We start from the raw sequence: 20,084 nt of genomic DNA, 5'->3' as shown, positions 1-20,084 counted from the left end.
TTTGGATGGAGGTCAGTAGCTGGTTTTTCTCTAGAAACCAAACTAATCTATTATTTAAGATTTTTTCAAGTAATTTACAAATATTATTCGTAAGAGAAATTGGTCGGTAAGAAGAGGAGTCAGTTTATCTTTTATATGGTTTTAAAATGGGGATGATTATAGATTGACACCAGATTATAGGAAAGGTTTTTTAATGAAAATCTGATTAAATATATCTAGAAGGATTAGTTTACCTGAGAGTGGGAGGTTTTTTATAAAAATAATTGGAATATCATCAGGGCCTGGAGAAGTATTTTTTGATTTTTGCAAAGACTCTTTAAACTCTTGGTATGTGATAGGCAAATTTAATTGATCATTATTGTCTATTATTCGGATATTTTCTTTTTCATTCTCACATTTAAAATTTAAAAATTCAGGGTTAAAATTTGTATTGCTAGAATTTGTTTTATATACTTTTACCAGTGTATTACAGATTTCTTGTTTAGATGTTATTAAATTATTGCCACTAAGCAAGGTAGTAATTTGAGTTGGATTATGTTCTCCTTTTGGTGTGCGTACCTTGTTCCATATAACTGGCATCGGAGTTGATGAATTAATCGATGAAACATATCGCATCCAGGTTTCTTTAGTACTTTTTTTAATCAGATATTTAGTTTTACCTCTCAAACTTTTAAAATTAAGAAGATTCTCAGAAGTTTTATGTTTTTTTAGAATATTAAATGCATTCTTGCTAGCTTTCATAGCAGCAGAAATCTGAATTTGGTTTCGACAATTAGTTTCCGGATTTATTATCAGATATCGCTATTGCGTCCATATCTAAGCCATTTTAGTGTTGCTTCTGCTACGACAGAAAATATTGTTTTCACGTCCAGAGCGTTTGTAAATAGCCGCTCCGAAGATTCCTTTTAGGATGAAATACGTATAAGCGGATATACAGACGCACTATACGTGAAATCAAATTTTAACTGTCTTTCCTTTTATTGGAATAGTTCTATAACATACCATACATGAACCATTGTGATGTAGAAGATTTAAAATATCCCCAGGCTGTGAATTCTATTAGTCACCGAGCTCGCTACTATATTATACCTAAAGTGTACATTTTTGGGGTTTCCCATCTCTTAGAAGTTGGAACGCACTACGCTTATACTAATAACTATAAAAATACATACCTTTCCTGTTGATTGTAGGCTCTGATAGCATGAGCTCCCGAGACACTTTCACCGAAGTGCGAATAAATGGGGGAACGTGACACAGACTCTAACCTTTTTACTTGTCTAGAGGTAGCCACGTAGAATCTTTGCATGAAGTAGTAAATAAAACATAAGGGGATTATTACTAAAATAAACACTGGTGTTGAATAGCTGATTACAGCTAGAGTACCTACGACCTAAAAAAATACTCAAGTTAATTTGGATTTTCGTTACAGAATCTGCATGGGAGTTTATGAATCAGAAAGAGTTCTTAGACTATTAGAAATATATGATAATCCACTGCTAATGGAGCCATCTCACATGTAATTATAAGTTACTTTTTATTTTATGTCGTTATACTTTATGAAATAGCAACAGACTGGCAACACTGTTGATATAAAGTAGATATTTATGCCACGTGGTATGTTCGTTGTCGTTTAAAATTAAACCAAACCAAATCAAAATACTGAGAGGACCACAAAAAATCAAATTTTGGTTGTTAAAAGATGAAAATAAATGTGTATTTCGGAGAAAAAATGAGCCGGAACATTCTTTACCATTGGACAGACTTTCACTTGTGGACAGCTTATCAAATTGATCCAACTTTGGAATCTTTTGCTTTGGTTCAAAGAAAAATACGGGATAAAAGCAAAATTCGTAGTATTGTCCTGAAAAATAGAAAATCGTCTTGGACTATTTTATCAAAAATGGTGATACAACATTTTTATCAACGACATTTCGTCGGCGAGTAAAAGATCTGACAGCTTTAACACATGTCCTGGTTTTGCTTTGTCGATAAATCAATCATGTAGATGCTGATGGATTGAGTCGAATTTGTCAAACAAATGCCAGTGGAAGATGGTTGTATCTAGGAAATCCTCTATCATCATTATCTTGCGGCCCGTCCCAAGGCTGTAAACCGTACATTATCGAAAGAGAAATCACTGGGCATATGTTTTGACTACCTAATAATTCACTAAACCTTAACCCGATAAAAAAATCTTTGAGACTTGATGGAAGAATGAATATACAATGAATGTATTACCACCAGGCTTTGTTTAACCAGGAGCTGAATAGAAGTTTTTGGAGTAAATATGAAACAATTACAAAAATCTGATGTATATTTCTGCTGTTACGTCAAATAGACAGCGATGTATGAAGTACATTGCAAAGGGTGATCTTCCTAAGTATTCGGCATAAATAACTTCTAGGAAAGCGTCAAATTATATGTGAGAGTAGGTTTGCATGAAATAGGAGCAGATACTGGAACAATTTCATGCAAAGATTACCGAAGAGAGCCCTATTTAGTAAAAACCAGGGCGCAAGTCCAAAAGAAAGGTCACGGAAAAGGTGGGAGGATGAAGTGGTAAAGAACGCTTAAACTTTACTAGACGTGAGAACCTGGAGAAGATCGTCGCGGGACCGGCAAGGTTGGAGGCATAGTTTGAAGACCAAAACTAGATTTGGGCTGTAGTACCGTTGGAGAGAGACTGAAAGGAATTCGGAAAGACTATGAAAAGAAAGACAGATAGTTAATGACATAAATATATGAAAAAACAACAATATTTTGGACCGGTAATGATAGAAACACAAGCTGCTATGGTTATGGGGCAGAGCCCATTTATGTCACTTAGACCTCCTAAGACGGGTCCATTGTATCACCCCTATCAGATGGAATAAGCCCATAAGGAAGTCCTAGGCGTTTGCCCAGGCTGTTCTAAGCTCTCATATCTTTAATAATCAGGAGGGACACCGGGACACACAGGAATGGAATAAACGGGCTGACACCCTGCCAACATTCACTCTGCCAGTGAGACTCGACCCTGTGATGGTCGGGATAGCCTCAAAGAGCTTCTTATGCGGTGCTTTCAGGACTCCTGGGCCAGTTGTGGAGGTATGAGTCAGGCTAGGTTCCACATAGTGGAGCCATCCAAAAGCCTTACAGTCCCACTTCTTCTTCTAGACCGTAGAAGACCCGTGCTCTTTCGGGGTCAGTATGCTTACCGGCCACGGTGCCATCTTTTTAATGATGAGGAGGAAACCTCTTTACATGTCCTCTGGAAGTGTCCTGCACTGGCCTATCAGAAGTGGCAGATCCTGGGAGATTTGTGACTTTCGGTGAGACCACAAGGATTAGACGTTCAAAACGGCAGGAAGGGCTCAGACTTGGAGCTCCTGCTGAACACTAGCTGTTTAAGTTATTATACTTTAAATAGCCCCTTAAGAAGAGGAAAACTCGAAACAAAGAACAAATGGCTATCTTATATATTTTTCTTCGGCCATGTAGAATGGTCTAGTGACAACTTGGAGGTTGTCTGGAAGACACAGGAGAAAAAGAAAAGGATAACAAAATCAACTAAAATAAGATACAGATAAAGAAATGTAATTAGGATAACTGATTTCGTATAGGGATAAATGCAACGTGAAAGGTGATTATTTTCGAATATATTTACACCATATACAGTATAACAACATAATAGAATATTTGAAAAACATAGTACAAATCATAAGTACCATTTTATCATAAATTATATATGTATTATATGTTATATATGTATTGTAAATTCAATAGCCTAAAGAGATCATAAACTCCCATATGCCTGTTGTCAAAAATGTAGGTAAAAGCAGTTATATTTAAATTTTGTTAATTTTTGAAAGTAAGCTACATATTAAAAAATCTTCGTTCGTTTGGCAAAGCCGTGTATTAGCCAAAAAATCTACTAGTCACTCAATTCAGTATGTATTTTCTCTCTGACATATCCTTTTCTACGTAGGCAAACTTGGCAACACCGAAAATTTGATATACCCATAGTCAGCGCGCATCTATTCGATATTGCTGCAGCCTTATTTTCATTACCAACACAAAATATTGAGTGTGGTACAGTGATGCCGCGTTGTATCGTGCCTTATAGATACAGATGTGCCACAAAGAAAAATTTAACTACATATTTTATATTACAACACACACAGTACAGAAAAAAGTAACTTTTCGTTATACTTTTATCTCTTATTTTCCCGCCGATCCATTTTTTTATTTAAATTTAGACAAATTTACTTAATTTCGTTTTAGATATGTAAATTTGCGTACAATGTGCTGAGATATTTTAAAGAACTCAGAAGATTTAGTTTTTTTGTTTTGAAAGATAATTATCTACAAAATAACAACTGATGATGAATTATCAGTTAATAGAACCCTTTCCGAATTGACATTAAGTTTACAATCCTACAAAAAAACAAATTACATTTTCGTTTGGAGAATTTAAAAAATGACTTCCCAATTAACAAGATCATAGAGATACAAATAATGCCACAAGCGAAATGAGGTGGTCTGACTTAAGTTATTATGATATAGAAGAATACAGAGTATACTATTTAGGATCAGAAAATGATAAATATGAAAATGGAGTCGGAATTATCATACATAAAAGTATAACCAAACATGTCTCCAACTTCATACCAGTGAACGATAGAATCTTCTTGTTACAAATAAATACGTCACTGATGAACACTAACATTACACAAGTCTATGCACTCACAGCAGACCACAGTGATATGCACATATCAGAATTTTACAAACAAATAAGAAACCTTATAAGAGATATACCGAGACATGAACTCCTTATAGTCATGGGAGATTTAAACGCTAAAATAGGTAACGAAAAAGATATTGGTCCTTATGGATTCATCATCATCAACTAGCCTCTAACGTCCATTGCTGAACATAGACCTCTCGCATGCTTTTCCACTTAGTCCGATTTTGCGCCATCTGAATCCAATTTCTAGTCACTCTTTTTATGTCATCTGTCCATCTCGTTGGGGTCGACCTCTATTTCTGTTAGCTTGTATTCGGGGTCTCCATTCCAAAATTCTTTTTGTCCACCGGTCATCAACTGATCTTGCTACATGACCTGCCCAGTTCCACTTTAGTGTTGTTATCCTTTCAATAACGTCTGCTACTCCTGATCTTTTGCGTATAGTAGCATTGGGTATTCTATCACGTAGAGAAATCCCTAATATTATCCTCTCCATTGCCTTTTCCGCAACTTGTAGTTTACTCACTGTTGTGCTTGTGAGTGTTAGGGTTTCTGCGCCGTAGGTCATCACTGACAAAATACACTGATTAAATACTTTTCTTTTCAGACACATTGGAATCTTAGACCTAAAAATATCCTTCATCTTTCCAAATGCAGCTCCTTATGGATTAGGAGAGAGAAATCAACGAGGAGAAACAATGAGTATCTTTGTACCTGAACATTCGAGAAGCCTTGGAAAATTGCGAACATGGAATCATCTTAGATGGAGAACGCCTAAATATCCGCTATGCAGATGACACCGTTATTTTTGCACAGTTTAAATAGTTTACAGCAACTAATAAACAAAGTAAATGAAGTAAGTGAAAGATTTGGAGTACAAGTATACATATCAAAACTAAATTTATGGTCATCAGTAAAAATAAAATTAGAGACGTCCAACTGCCTATCAAGAATACACCAGTGGACCGAGTAAAACAGTTTATCTATCTTGGAACAATAGTAAACGAACAATGGGATCACTCACAAGAAGTAAAATGTAGAATAGAGAAGACTAGGAGTACATTTAACAACATGGCCAAACTCTTTAAAAGCCACAACCTTAATCTGAAGATAAAAGTAAGGCTCCTACGATTATACTACGGAGTTGAATCCTGGACACTCACTGAAGCGATGGAGAAAAAACTTGAAGCCTTCGAGATGTGCGTATACAGAAGAATCCTAAGGATATCATGGACGGACAAGATAACCAACGAGATTGTACTACGAAGAATGGGGAAAGAAAGATAAGTGATGTACATATATGATTAAAAGAAGAAAGTTAGAATATCTTGGACATATAATGAGAAACGGCACTTAATACAGATTACTGAAAATAATCTTTCAAAGCAAAGTATTCGGAGAGCGAGGAATTGAGAGATGAAGAATATCATGGTCAAAAAACCTGAGGAAATGGTTCTCCACAACAACAACTAATCTATTTAAAGCATTAGTTAATAAAATAATTATAGACAGAATGATCGCCAATATTCGAAACGAATAGGCACCAAAAAAGAAGAAATTTGTTTAAAAATAAAAAAAACTGTAATAATTAATTTTGTGAAATAATTTTTGAAACATGGAAATCATACATAGAAAAATTATTTGCATCTGACAGGACTGATGATCACCTATATGGAGAAGGAGAAACAGGACCTTCAATCCTTAAATCGGAGATAGAAGATGCCATTGCAGCACTAAAAAACAATAAGTCAGTAGGTCCGGACAATGTACCCTGCGAAATATTAAAGATCCTATGTAAATCAGACAAACAGTTTCTTGATAATCTAGTTGAACTGTTTAACAACATACATAATAGCGGTAAATCCCGGAGAAATGGCTGCAGTCAACATTTATTGCAATCCCGAAGAAACCAAATGCCCAGATCTGTGATGACTACCGGCTTATAAGCTTGATCAATCATGTCACTACAGCGTTCACTAAGATCATTCATAGAAGAATATATGATAAATGTGAGTCTAATATTGATAGATCGCAGTTTGGCTTTCGGAAAGCACTTGGAACTAGAGAAGCAATTTTCGCTCTCCAGGTGCTTATACAGCGGTGTAGAGACGTTGATAAGGACGTGTATTTGTGCTTTGTGGATTTTAGAAAAGCATTTGACAATGTCAATCATGAACAATTGATAGATATTCTGCGAAACACAGGTATTGACGACAAGGACATTCGAATTGTGACAAACCTATACTGGGGTCAAACAGCAAGAGCAAAAATTGGCAACGAACTCACTGAAAGTGTGCAGATCAAAAGAGGTGTCCGTCAGGGGTGTATATTATCCCCACTCCTATTCAATATTTATTCCGAAGAAATATTTAACAAATGTATGGAAAATGCAAATGAGGGCATAAAAATAAACGGCGAGTTAACGAACAATATAAGATATGCCGACGACACGGTGATCCTTGCCAGTACCATAGACGAATTACAGCAGGTAATGGAAAGAGTTTATTCAGTTAGTGAGGAATACGGCCTGAGCCTCAACTTCAAGAAGACAAAGTGGATGCTGATAAGCAGGAAGCAACAGCCTGCTCGACAGTTACGGATAAGTAACATACTAATTGACCATGTAGAATCTTATGTGTACCTTGGCACCAACGTAAATGCAAAATGGGAACAGGCCACAGAAATTAAGGCGAGAATAGAATGAGCTAGAGCAGCATTTAGCAATATGAAAAAGCTCCTCATAAGCAGGGATTTGTCTCTTCCCCTAAAACTACGTCTAGTTAAATGCTACATTTTTCCGATCTTACTGTATGGTGTGGAGGCCTGGACGCTGACGAAGACGCTCACGAGAAAACTAGAAGCATTCGAAATGTGGGTTTACCGACGCATTCTTCGTATATCCTGGACCGAACATGTCACCAACATAGAGGTAATCCAAAGAATCGGAAAGGAGAAAGAAATCGTGAATACAATTAAACAAAGAAAGCTTGAATATCTAGGCCACATATTGAGACACGATAAGTACCGTCTACTGCAATTGATTGTCCAGGGAAAAATAGACAGTAAGCGAGGGCCAGGCAGGAGAAGACACTCGTGGCTCCAAAATCTGAGGAAGTGGTTCGGGCTCACATCGGTCGAACTATTCAGAAGCGCCGCAAACAAGATCAGAATTGCCATGTTAATAGCCAACGTTCGCAACGGACAGGGCACTTGAAGAAGAAGAAGAAATAATTTTACAAGTGAAATACGCTATTAAATTCGTTTAAAAATAAAAACTAATAATTATTCATCTTGTAAAATAATTATTTTATAAGAAAAATATCGTATTAAATTTGCTTAAAAATAGAAAAACCTGCAATAAATCATTTTGTGAAGTATGTAATTTTATAAGTGACATTTTAGAAGTAAAATATCCAATAAAATTCGTTTAAAAAAACTAATAAATCATTTTGTGAAATAATTTTATAAGTGGAATATTATAAATAAAATATCCTTTTAAATTCGTTTAAAAATCGTTTTGTAGGATCGGCGGGAAACAAGATTTGTATTATGATTTATTAATGTTCACATTCTTGAAAATATTTCATTTCGTTTTTATGCGAAAACGTAACAGAAATTATTACGGTACCGTGGTAAAAAGCAGCTGTAAATAATATTGAATTAAATAATAAAATAAACCTAGTAATATTTCTTAAAATTGGACACTCGTATAACACGCCGAATTATCCGAATAGTTATGGCTGTTTATACATAAAATCTGCACACCTCTTAAACTTTAAACCGATGTATACCGATATCAATTCATAATATTTTTGATAAATGATTGTAAACTTTTAACAAATCTAATGAATGATGGGGAAAGAATAGCTAAACATATCCTGACGTAAAAAACTTGCCGACTAAAAAAAGAAAGAACAAAGAAAATGCTGGCCTAAAGACATTTGCGAATATATGCCACCGACATTCGCGAATACGAATATTCAGTTTTTTTTTTAATTTGGCAATTTCCATTGTCTCCAGCACTGCAGGCAGTCTCATTTGCGTAAGGTGTGTGGTTAGATAAGTTCAGATAAATTTAGTAATTCAGCAATTTTCAGAACAATTATACAAATCATGTACTGTATTACATTAGAGTGTCTTCTTCTCATTGCGCTGTCTCCTTTCGAAGGTTGGCGATCCAAATGGCAATTGTAGTTTTGGAAACTGCTGCGCGAAAGATCTCTGCGGATGAGCGGTCGAACCATCTCCTCAGGTCTTTCAGCCACGAGTTCTGGCGTCTTCCTACTGATCTCTTGCCCTGTACTTTTCCTTCCAGTATACCTTGAAGTAATTCATATCTTTCGCCTCTCAACACATGACCCAAGTATTGCATTTCCCTCTCTTTGATCATTCTTAGTAATTCTTTTTGTTTACACATGCGACGAAGTACCTCAACATTAGTAACTTTTTGTACCCATGAAATTCTCAACATTCGTCTGTATATATACATCTCAAAGGCATCTATTCTTTTTTCTATTTCAGAGTCCATTGTCCAACTTTCACAGCCATACAGTAAGACAGAAAAAACGTAACATCTGATCATTCGGATTCTAAGCTGTAGACTAGGTATGTTCTTATAAAAAATGTTTTCATGCTCATGAATTATTTCCTTGCTTGTTCGATTCTTGATAGGATTTCTTTTTTTGGATTACACTGACTATTGATATTTGTTCCCAAATATTTTATGGAATTTACCTGTTCTATTATTTGACCCTTGGCATACACCTGTACGTTTATTGGTGTCTTTGAAAATACTAAAGTTTGAGACTTTGAGAAATCTTTTTACTCTAAAATCCATTATAACTGGATTGTGATCGCTATTTATATCAACTCCAGGGTATGTTTTCGTAGATTGTATGTACTTCTTAAAGGTGTTATTGAGCAAAAGTCAATTTGATTTCTAACAATTCGGTCTTTTCTGTCTGCAGGTGATTTCCATGTGTATAGCCTTCTAGGATGTTGTTTGAAGAAGGTATTGGCTATTAACAGATTGTTTTCTATGCAGAATTGTACAAGTCTATCTCCTCTATTATATCTGGTACCTAGACCGTATGTTCCTATGTGGTCTCCTTCAGCACCACGACCAATTTTAGAGTTAAAGTCACCCATGATCATCGTTATCTCACCTCTTTTTGTCAGTCTCATTATTTCATCTATGTTGTTATCAAATTTTTCGATTTCTTCGTCTGATTTGTCACTTGTTGGAGCATAGACCTGAATAATATTTAGTTTTCTGTGAGTTTTTTGTAATTTCAACATTGCTACTCTATCATTTAGAGGGATAATATGTATCTTGTTCCGAAAATTGCTGAATTAATAAATTTATTTGAACTTATCTAACTGAAGTCGAACTGTCTATGTTTGTTTGTTTAAACTCTTTACATAAAAACACATAGACTATTTTTAATTTGTAGTTTAATAATTCTTAGACTTTTTCAAGATGATTGTCTAAAATTAAAAACTTTTGGATAATAAAAGTCTCAGAGAATAATTTGTTTTTGTTTGTTTACATTGCATCATTTATTTTTTGTTTTATAGTTTTCTTAATAAAAAAACTGAGAAGTGAATGGATTTTTATTTTATTAACCTAATCTTCAAATTATTTTTTTCTTATACATATTTATATTCGCAAAACATTCGCACAAATTTCGCGAATGCGAATATGCAAAAATGTGCGAATATTCGCGATGAATAGACGCCAGTGACGTATATACCGATATGACAAATTTTCAACTACTGCATATGCTATTCAGTATGTGGAACAAAGATAACACTTAATTGTGTGAATAGAAGTGAGAGGCAGTCACCATCTCGAAGGAGTAGGTATGAATTCTAAACAGTGTTGCTATATTTCTGTTTTATCTTTCTTTCTAAAATTTTAGTGCGATCTTCTTCTTTAAGTTCCATCTTCTATCGAAGGTTGGAAATCATCATGGCTATGTTGACTGCCGCTCTAAAAAGAGCGATCGAGATTTAGTGCGATACATGAGTGTAAAATAATATTTAAATCCACTACAGTTCATTGTAGAATGAAAATTAATATTGTCTAAAAAAAACTTAAATAAAGTAGCGATGTAATTGTTATTTTCTAATCGATTCTATCAATTACTTAATTAGTTAACAAAAAACATTGATTTGAGGAATTGATGTGTAGCAACAACGCATAATTCCGCTGACGAGTTATACAATTTTAAGCAACGCCTTCCTTCACAGTGCCGTGCAAAAAGATAGATCCGGCATTCAGTAATTATCAGATACCGTCGCCAACTTTCCGTCGAACACTTTAAATATTCGAGTTTTAAATGCAATTCTTAGTAGATTTTTAGCTGTGGTAGCTCGGAAATTAAACAATAATTAACTTAACATTAACAAAACAAAAATATTATTTTTATACGAATAAAACCAACTAAAAAAATATTCTAAATAATTAAATTAAAATTAAAGGCATTAAAAAAAACTCTAATTAATTAAATCAGACCTTAGTCTACAGCTTAGAATCCGAATGATCAGATGTTACGTTTTTTCTGTCTTACTGTATGGCTGTGAAAGTTGGACAATGGACTCTGAAATAGAAAAAAGAATAGATGCCTTTGAGATGTATATAAACAGACGAATATTGAGGATTCCATGGGTACAAAGAGTTACTAATGTTGAAGTACTTCGTCGCATGTGTAAACAAAAAGAATTACTAAGAATAATCAAAGAGCGGAAAATGCAATACTTGTCATGTGTTAAGAGGCGAAAGATATGAATTACTTCAAGTTATACGGGAAGGAAAAGTACAGGGCAAAAGATCAGTAGGAAGACGCCAGAACTCGTGGCTGAAAGACCTGAGGAGATGGTTCGACCGCTCATCCGCAGAGATCTTTCGCGCAGCAGTTTCCAAAACTACAATTGCCATTTGGATCGCCAACCTTCGAAAGGAGACGGCGCAATGAGAAGAAGAAGAATCAATTAAATGTTCGAACAAACCACCATTTTGCGCTGAACAAAATCCAAATCTATAAACTAAAGCAAGTCTCATTGCATTCAGCTGATTTGGCTATACCCGACTACAGAGCTGAACAATTTTTTCCTGCAATTCTGCTAAATTGGTGGCTCGTTCGAATTCATGCCGATATAATTTTGAGTTTAGCATTCCTCAGAAATAAAAATCCAGAGGTGCTAAATCTGGTGATCTAGGGTGCCATTTTATTGTTCCTCGTGTAGAAATTAATCGTCCAGGGAATGTTTGTTCCAAATAATTTGTAATTTCAATTGTATTATGTGCTGGGAAACCATCCTGTTGAAACCAGACATCATCGAAGTTGACAGCAAGGATTCGAATGGCTGGAATAATCTGATTGCGTAATAAATTTAGATACGTACGTTAATTCAGATCTCCCGTAATAAAAAATGGACCAATTATGTTATCATTATAAAGTCAGTCCACACATTTAATTTCTATGGGTATTGTATTTTCACAGCAATACTTAAATGTTCCTGTAATCTATTCGGCTTTGATTTAGGGCTTCCAGTACGGTTTCAAACTCTACAGTATCAAAAGCCTTCTCGTAATCGACAAATGCAAGAACCAGTGGTATGTTGTACTCGATGCATTTTTCAATTAAGATCTTTATGGTGTGCAAATGGTCATTTGTGCCATATCCTCTCCTAAAGCCTGCCTGTTCTTTGGGCTGATAGAAATCAAGTTTAGGTGTTAGTCTCTTTGTTAAGATTTTCATAAAGAGTTTATACATATGTGTCAAGAGGCTGATGGGTCTATAATTTTCTAATTTAGTAATATCACCTTTTTTGTGTAACAAGACTATCACTGCATTGTTCCAGTCTTTAGGAATCGTACCCGCATGTAAGCATTTATTAAACAGTTCGCTTACTGATTTTAATAGAATTTCTCCTCCTGCTTTTATTGCCTCAATAACGAGTCCATCGTCACCAGGCGATCGATGGTTCTTCATTTCCTTTAAAGCTGATCTTACTTCTGACACAGTAATGGGTAAAAGTATTTCCGATCCCTGATTTATGAGAGTCTTTACTCGTGTCGGTAAATTTTCTTGTGATCTTTGGCTGGTATAGAGGTCTTTATAAAACTCTCTAGTTATTTTCAGAATGTTTTGTTTATCTGTTGTTGCCTTTCCGTCTTTATCTTCTAGCTTGTATATTTCTTTTTTACTTTGTGTGAGTTCTCTTTTCATTATCTTTAAACCTTTGTTCTTTTCTACTGTTTGAGTAATTACATTAGTATTATATCTTCTTATATCTCTTCTAATATCCGCTGAAATTCTTTTATTTAGTTTTCTATATTCTTCTTTGTTTCCCTTTTCTTTCTCCTTAGGTTTCGTCGTATTTCCATGAGAGCTTTTGTGTCTTTGCTAATCTTTTCACTTTTGGTGTAATTTTTCTTGCAAAATTTGAGTTGTGCGTTGCCGAATAGATTACAGGTACACGTCACTAATCAAAAACATCTACGAGAACGCTACATCAAGTATACGACTACACGAAGACACAGAAAAATTCAGCTTAGGTCGAGGAGTAAGACAAGGAGACAATATTTCACCAAAATTGTTCACGGCAGCTCTAGAGTCAATATTTAAGAACACCCAATGGCAAGATATGGGCATCAATATAGATGGAGAAAGATTAAATCATCTGAGGTTTGCAGATGATGTCGTATTAATCGCAGATAACTTACAGGATACGGTTTCTATGCTACATTCGCTTAAAAGTCTGTCTGAAAGAGCAGGATTAAAGATAAACTTTGAGAAAACTAAACTTATGACAAATCTCGTAATGAGTGGAAATATAACTATCGACAATAATACCATACAACAAACAGACACTTACAAATATCTGGGACACGAGATCAAAATAAACAGAGACAATCAAACAAATGAAATACAGAGGCGAATAGGCCTGACATGGGCAGCATTTGGCAAACTAAGCCATATTCTAAAAAGTTCAATTCCCATGTGTCTCAAGCGAAAAGTTTATAACCAATGTGTTTTGCCTGTACAAACTTATGGAGCAGAGACTTTAACACTCACGCAGAAATCTGCGAATAAACTAAGAGTTACACAACGAGCCATGGAACGTGCAATGCTGAATGTGAGCCTCCGAGACCACATAACAAACCGACAAATCAGGCAAAGATCAGGAGTTCAAGACGTCATCGAAAGAACCACGAGACTTAAGTGGAACTGGGCAGGACACTTAGCCAGAACACAAGATGGACGATGGACAAGACGAATTATGGAATGGAGGCCCAGAAATTATAAAAGAAGCCGAGGACGACCACCGACTAGATGGACCGACGACATAAAAAGAGTAGCGGGAAACTGGCTACAAGCGGCCCAGTGTAGAGAACACTGGAAAGAACTGAGGGAGGCTTATGTCCAGCAGTGGACGGAATTGGCTGATTGATGATGACTTAAATGTTTATTTTCCCTAGACCAATAGCGGACGACAGATGGTTAATGAAAACAAAACATTTTTTAAAAGTTATGTTCTCATTCGATTTCTCCATCATAGTTTCACACAATTCCATACGTTTAAAATAGTCGTCTAGAAAAAGTTCTTGGGTGGTTTGCACTTTAGAGCAATTGTATCCATTTCATTTTAAAATATTCCTTACAGTTCTCTCCTTTAGATCAACTTCGTCCGCAAATTGTCTACTCGAACAAAGCGTTTCTTCAGCAGTTAAAGAAACTTGCATTTCGCGATCAACAGAGATTTGTTTCGATCGTGGTTGATCCGTTGGACGACATTTCATACAGGTATTTATGCAACCGAAATTTTCAAAGTTTTTATTAATTGATTGTACTGTTTTCTCATAATACCATTTCACCATTTGAATATTTTCTTCTCGAAAATATACGCTTGTAGTACGCAGAAAATTTCTTAAAAACTATCTTATATTCAAATATAAAATTTTTCTAGTACGCCCCTGGCCCGAGTATTAAATATTTCCCCAATTCTCTGTTTACAAAAACTTGTTTGAGACGCATTCACAAGAACTGGCAGTAAAATAATTCATATATTACGTCTTAGTTCTACAATTCTGACATCAAGCATGATTCAAGATCAAATGCCTGGTTTTACCAGAATTTTGGGCTGTTCGGTGGTGTGGACGGGTGAATGAAGACGCGAAGAGATAAGAGGTGCGTTACAAATCGATCGAAAGTGGAAAGTTAGGTTTGAAAAGATTGAGGATTGAAGCGGTCGTGTTTAATTTACTCGGAGGGAACCTGCAAATTTGTGAAAAAAGGTGAATTTTACTCAAAGTAATGTGTCAACTCTGAACGAGTAATCACTGTTTTTTTTTGTTGTATACCTTATCTCATATGAGAGATTTGTAAATAGCGTTTTACAACAATTTTGAAGTATAACCACGATGGTCCCAGTTTTTTAAGAAGCCGTTTCCAGGGTGTGTCCAATGTGCCATGTTTCACACTCAAACTTCAATGTACTATGTCCTAAGAAGCATTTCAGAACATAATTCGAAATGTGAGATGCAGTTTTTTGTTCCAGTGGCAGAAATTTTAAAAGATTCCTCGAAGCGGCGTCCCATTTCAAATAGCTAGAGGAAACTCTTGTGTTTTGTTTGTCTGTTGTTCCAGAAGATTCATGTAAGTACCATTGTGTTTCATTTTTTGTAGTTGCCCCAATCTAATCCCCCTGTTTCATTCACTTATCCACAACCCAGCTACTCCAAATAAACCCTGAGAGCCGTTAGCATAAGTTTCGATTTGTTTTGCTTGCCTATCTTTGCCCCAATTTTCAACCCCTTATAGCAATACCCTATGTGGTAGGCAAAATATTTCATTACACGCTTGACATGCTAATCATTTGTTTTTAAATTTTTACCACCACAGCTAAAAATCAAATAGATAGACCATAAACCTGCTGTACAGATAAGCACCGCCTATTCTTTTGAGGAGAAATCATGGACTCGTAAAGGGGGCGTATCGTTTATACTATCTGTCTCTCTACTGAAGTGCGGTATTTATTTAGCTCACGCTGTTGTCACATATCAATTTCTCAATTCAGTGTTCTTTATTAATTAATCAAGTAATGATATAATCGTTTAAAAATTAACAGTTACATGATTACTTCATGTAAGTTTTGCTGCGGCAATATTAATTTTCATTCTACAATGAACTGTAGTGGGTTTAAATATTATGTTACACTCATGTATCCGACTAATATTTATATTGAATGATGTAACAGAAATTTTGCAAGACAGTTTTAAAGTTAGACTCGCTACTTCAAACAATTCAGTCTTATCGGTAGATATGAATGTATTATAACATCTAGATACAATTTATATATCTGCAATGATAGAAGTCTAAAAAATAACCTATAATAGTTGAGCTACTCGTACTGTGACCTGTATACTATGTTATTTTGGAAAATGTAAGTATTCTGAAAACAGTTTTAGATCTGGAAGCTAAAACGTCAAATAAATAATCAAATGTGTACAGAAAGTTATCGGAAACCATTTCAAATTATATATTTTCTTCATCCCGGTTACCATTTACAAAACCTACCAATATCTTCAATGGTTTAAACAGTTATTGTTAATAAAAATAACCCTTAAAACACGCTACACAAATGTATACCTCGAAAAAACAAAAAGATCCATCGGAAGCATACCAAGGTAATTCGTCATCAACTACTTCGACGTCTTTTGAGAATCTTGATAATACTCGCCCAATAGGAACAGTATCGAAAAATGCCATTGGTGCCCTAAATACCCCCGAGAGTAACTTATTGTGCATAACAACTGCTGCGGTCAAGCAAGCCAGTTGTATTCCTACATCGCTAAAGAACGAGGGAATTGCTGAAATTTGAAAAAAAAAAGATTTCGTGGTTAATGATATATTATAATCATCAAAACGATCAGTAAAGAACGCTAAAAGCAAATAACTATCAAAACAAGATTCCTATTATCAAGCAGTGGTATATTTCACTTTTCTTTTTGGATTTTAGATGTTTATACAGCAGGTCCAAGGACACACACCCTCTACTTTTGATAAATTTGTTAAAATGTATCTAAATAAAGGAATGCTTTAGATCTGGAAGCTAAAACGTCAAGTAAATAATCAAATTTGTTCAGAAAGCAATCAGAAACAATTTCAAATTATATATTTTCTTCATCCCGGTTACTATATACAAAACATACCAACATCTTCAATGGTTGATACAGTTATTGTTAATAAAACAACACACTACATAAATGTATACCTCGAAAAAACAAGAAGATCCATCGGAAGCATACCAAGGTAAGTCATCATCAACTACTTCGACGTCTTTTGAAAATCTTGATAATACACGCCCAATAGGAACAGTATCGAAAAATGCCATTGGTGCCCTAAATACCCCTGAGAGTAACGTATTGTGCATAACAACTGCTGCGGTCAAGCAAGCCAGTTGTATTATTACATCGCCAAAGAAAGAGGGAATTGCTGAAATTAAAAAAAAAATGATTTCGTGGTTAATGATATCTATAAATCAAAACGATCAGTAAAGAACACTAAAAGCAAATAACTGTCGAAATAAGATTCCTATTATCAAGTAGGAGTCGGTATAATATTTCACTTTTCTTTTTAGATTTTAGATGTTTATACAGCAGGTACCAGACACCAAAAGCTGTATGAAATCCTAAGAAGCAAAAACATCGACAGTCGCGACATTAACATCATATCCAGGTTGTACTGGGGACAAACAGCAAAACTCAAAGTTGATAATGAGTTAACCGAAGAAATTGAGATTCGTCGAGGTGTGCGTCAGGGTTGTGTGCTTTCTCCACTATTATTCAATATATATAGCGAAACAATATGTCAGGAAGCGCTCCTAGAGCAAAACATTGGTATGAACATTAACGGAGAGTTAATTAACAATATACGATACGCTGATGACACGCTAATAGTAACAGATAACCTAGCAAATTTATAGTTTTTGATGGAAAACATAAACACCCATACCAATAAGTATGGTCTAAAACTGAACATCAAAAAGACTAAATTCATGATTGTAACAAAGAAGCTATACACCAATGTGAATTTAACCATAAATAATCAGCCAGTTGAAAGAGTTACGTCCTACAAATATTTAGGGGTTTGCTTCACTGATACTAATGACCAGACAAGAGAAATCAAGAGGCGAATAGAGATAGCGAGACAATCGTTTGTCAAAATGAAAAAGTTCCTATGCAGCCGGGACATAAATATAAACTTAAGAACGAGAATGTTAAGGTGCTATGTTTTCTCCGTTCTGCTGTACGGCATGGAAGCCTGGACACTGAAAAAGATAAACATCAAAAACATGAGGCATTCGAGATGTGGTGTTACAGGAGAATGTGGAAAATACCATGGACAGAAAGAGTAACAAATCAAGATGTTCTGCTGAAGATGGGGAAGGAATGCGAAGTCATAAAAACCATACAAACGAAAAAACTGGAATATCTGGGCCACATAATGAGAGGAGAAAAGTACTCTCTGCTTAGACTCATAATCCAAGGAAAAATCTCGGGAAAGAGAAATGTGGGACGTAGGAGGATTTCCTGGTTGCGAAATTTAAGGGAGTGGTATGGGTGCAGTTCAATACAGTTGTTCAGAGCTGCAGCCAACAAAGTCAAGATTGCTGTGATGGTAGCCAACCTCCGATAGGAGACGGTACTGCAAGAAGAAGACAGCAGGTACAAAGACACACACTCTCTTATCGATAAGAATTTTGTTAAAATATATCTAAATAAAGGAAAGAATATTTAAATCGATTCTAATTTTCTAATTAGCCAGTCTATCTGTTCAAAAATCATCGATTTCACATAAAAATCTTATAGATGTTTTTGAAGATTCTAAAAGGTATGAGGGATAGTTAATGGGCAATCGTTCAAGACGTACAGCTGCTGATTTTGCCTTTTTTTTTAACAATCATAAAAGTAAAAAAAAAACAATTTGTTGCCTGCCTACACAACGTTTCTTATACATTTTAGAGAAAAAATATTCAAATATGTTGTAGATCTTAAAATGTTCTTTGCCAGTTTCTAAATTTGAATACATAAACAATTGTCCGACATAACTGCAAAATTTTTGCAGTAATGTATACATGTATAATAACTTTGTTTTTTGGATAATAATGTGTAATATAGCTACTTGAAGTTATGGCAATCGATTCTTTGAGGCTTCTATTTCAAGATATATTAAAAAAAATTCAACATTTTATCAAAATTGTTATTAAAAAAATCGTTTAAAAAAAGTTTATGTTTTTTCACCATATTTTCAGCGAGCCTGTTTACAAACGCGCGACGCACTTGTAAACATGTGAAAAAATGTAGGCGATGACATTCTACATACTTGGAAAATACGTGGAATTCTACAGGGTGCTTAATAATTACGTGGTATAACAAACATAGTATTTTTTTAACGGGACACCCTATATATTTTTCCATATTTATATTAATCTCATATTTCTTGTTCTTATAATATTGGGCTTTGCATTATAATATAAAGTATTTAAAAGTTATGGCTATTTTTATTTCGAAATCCCTATGAAATCAACACTATGTATATAAAGAAGAAATGCATAAACAATTATTTATTTTATATAATAAAATAAACGATATACTGTAGTTTTTAGATTAAATTTAATTAAAATCATTGACTATAATTTGTTTACAGGGTAAATTCTCAATTTTTTTTAACGGATCACCCTGTATTTTATTTTTTAGAAATATTGTATTTATGATACTCTTTCATTTTTATATAGCATTCCCTATACCTAAACTCATTAATTTTCAAGGTATTTTTAGTTTGCTTCAAATATCGGGAATACAACATAATATATTGAATTTGTGTAAGTAGAATTATTTTTATTCAATAAGCAACTAACAAAAAATATAAACCATATTAATATATAATGAATGTAATAATTAATGTCCTATTAAGGAAATAAGTCTAAAGTACATGTTCAAAATGTCTACCTTCAACGTCTATACAAAGGTTGTACCTAATCGATATTCAAATAACCGAGCCACATCGCTGTCATTAGGCCAATGCTAACTTACGGAGCTATTGCTTGGGTACCAAAACTGCTACAGGCAACAGCGATTAACAAACTAAACCATATTCAGCGGATGGCTTGCATAAATATAACAGGTTCCATGAAAACAACACCAACTGCTGCAATGGAGTTGATCATTGGCATCACGCCTCTAGATATATATGTCCAAGAGGTGGCTCTAGTGACAATGATGCGACTGCGCTCAGCTGGTGCAAACCTTGATGTAGGAATTAGACAATTGAGAACTCGTTTCTGGCGG

At 34.8% G+C, this 20,084-nt stretch overlaps 1 protein-coding gene across 12 annotated transcripts in view; it reads right to left on the bottom strand.

The window, feature by feature from the left end:
* The window catches only part of MRP (Multidrug-Resistance like Protein 1), a 197,852-nt gene that overhangs the window by 20,981 nt on the left and 156,787 nt on the right, over nucleotides 1-20,084 (bottom strand). For 6 of the 12 annotated variants that reach the window (XM_072545236.1, XM_072545239.1, XM_072545240.1 and 3 more), the window contains one exon: nucleotides 1,173-1,390. In XM_072545236.1, the coding sequence (XP_072401337.1) occupies nucleotides 1,173-1,390 (218 nt within the window). Of the gene's footprint in view, nucleotides 1-1,172; nucleotides 1,391-16,383; nucleotides 16,605-17,008; nucleotides 17,230-20,084 lie in introns of all 12 variants that reach the window. The other 6 variants (XM_072545238.1, XM_072545243.1, XM_072545245.1 and 3 more) reach the window with 2 other exon arrangements.

Source organism: Diabrotica undecimpunctata, chromosome 9 (assembly GCF_040954645.1).
Source record: "Diabrotica undecimpunctata isolate CICGRU chromosome 9, icDiaUnde3, whole genome shotgun sequence".
NCBI lineage: Eukaryota > Metazoa > Arthropoda > Insecta > Coleoptera > Chrysomelidae > Diabrotica > Diabrotica undecimpunctata.
The sequence above is the reverse complement of the archived record's forward strand: the minus strand, read 5'-3'. Positions and strand labels throughout refer to the sequence as shown.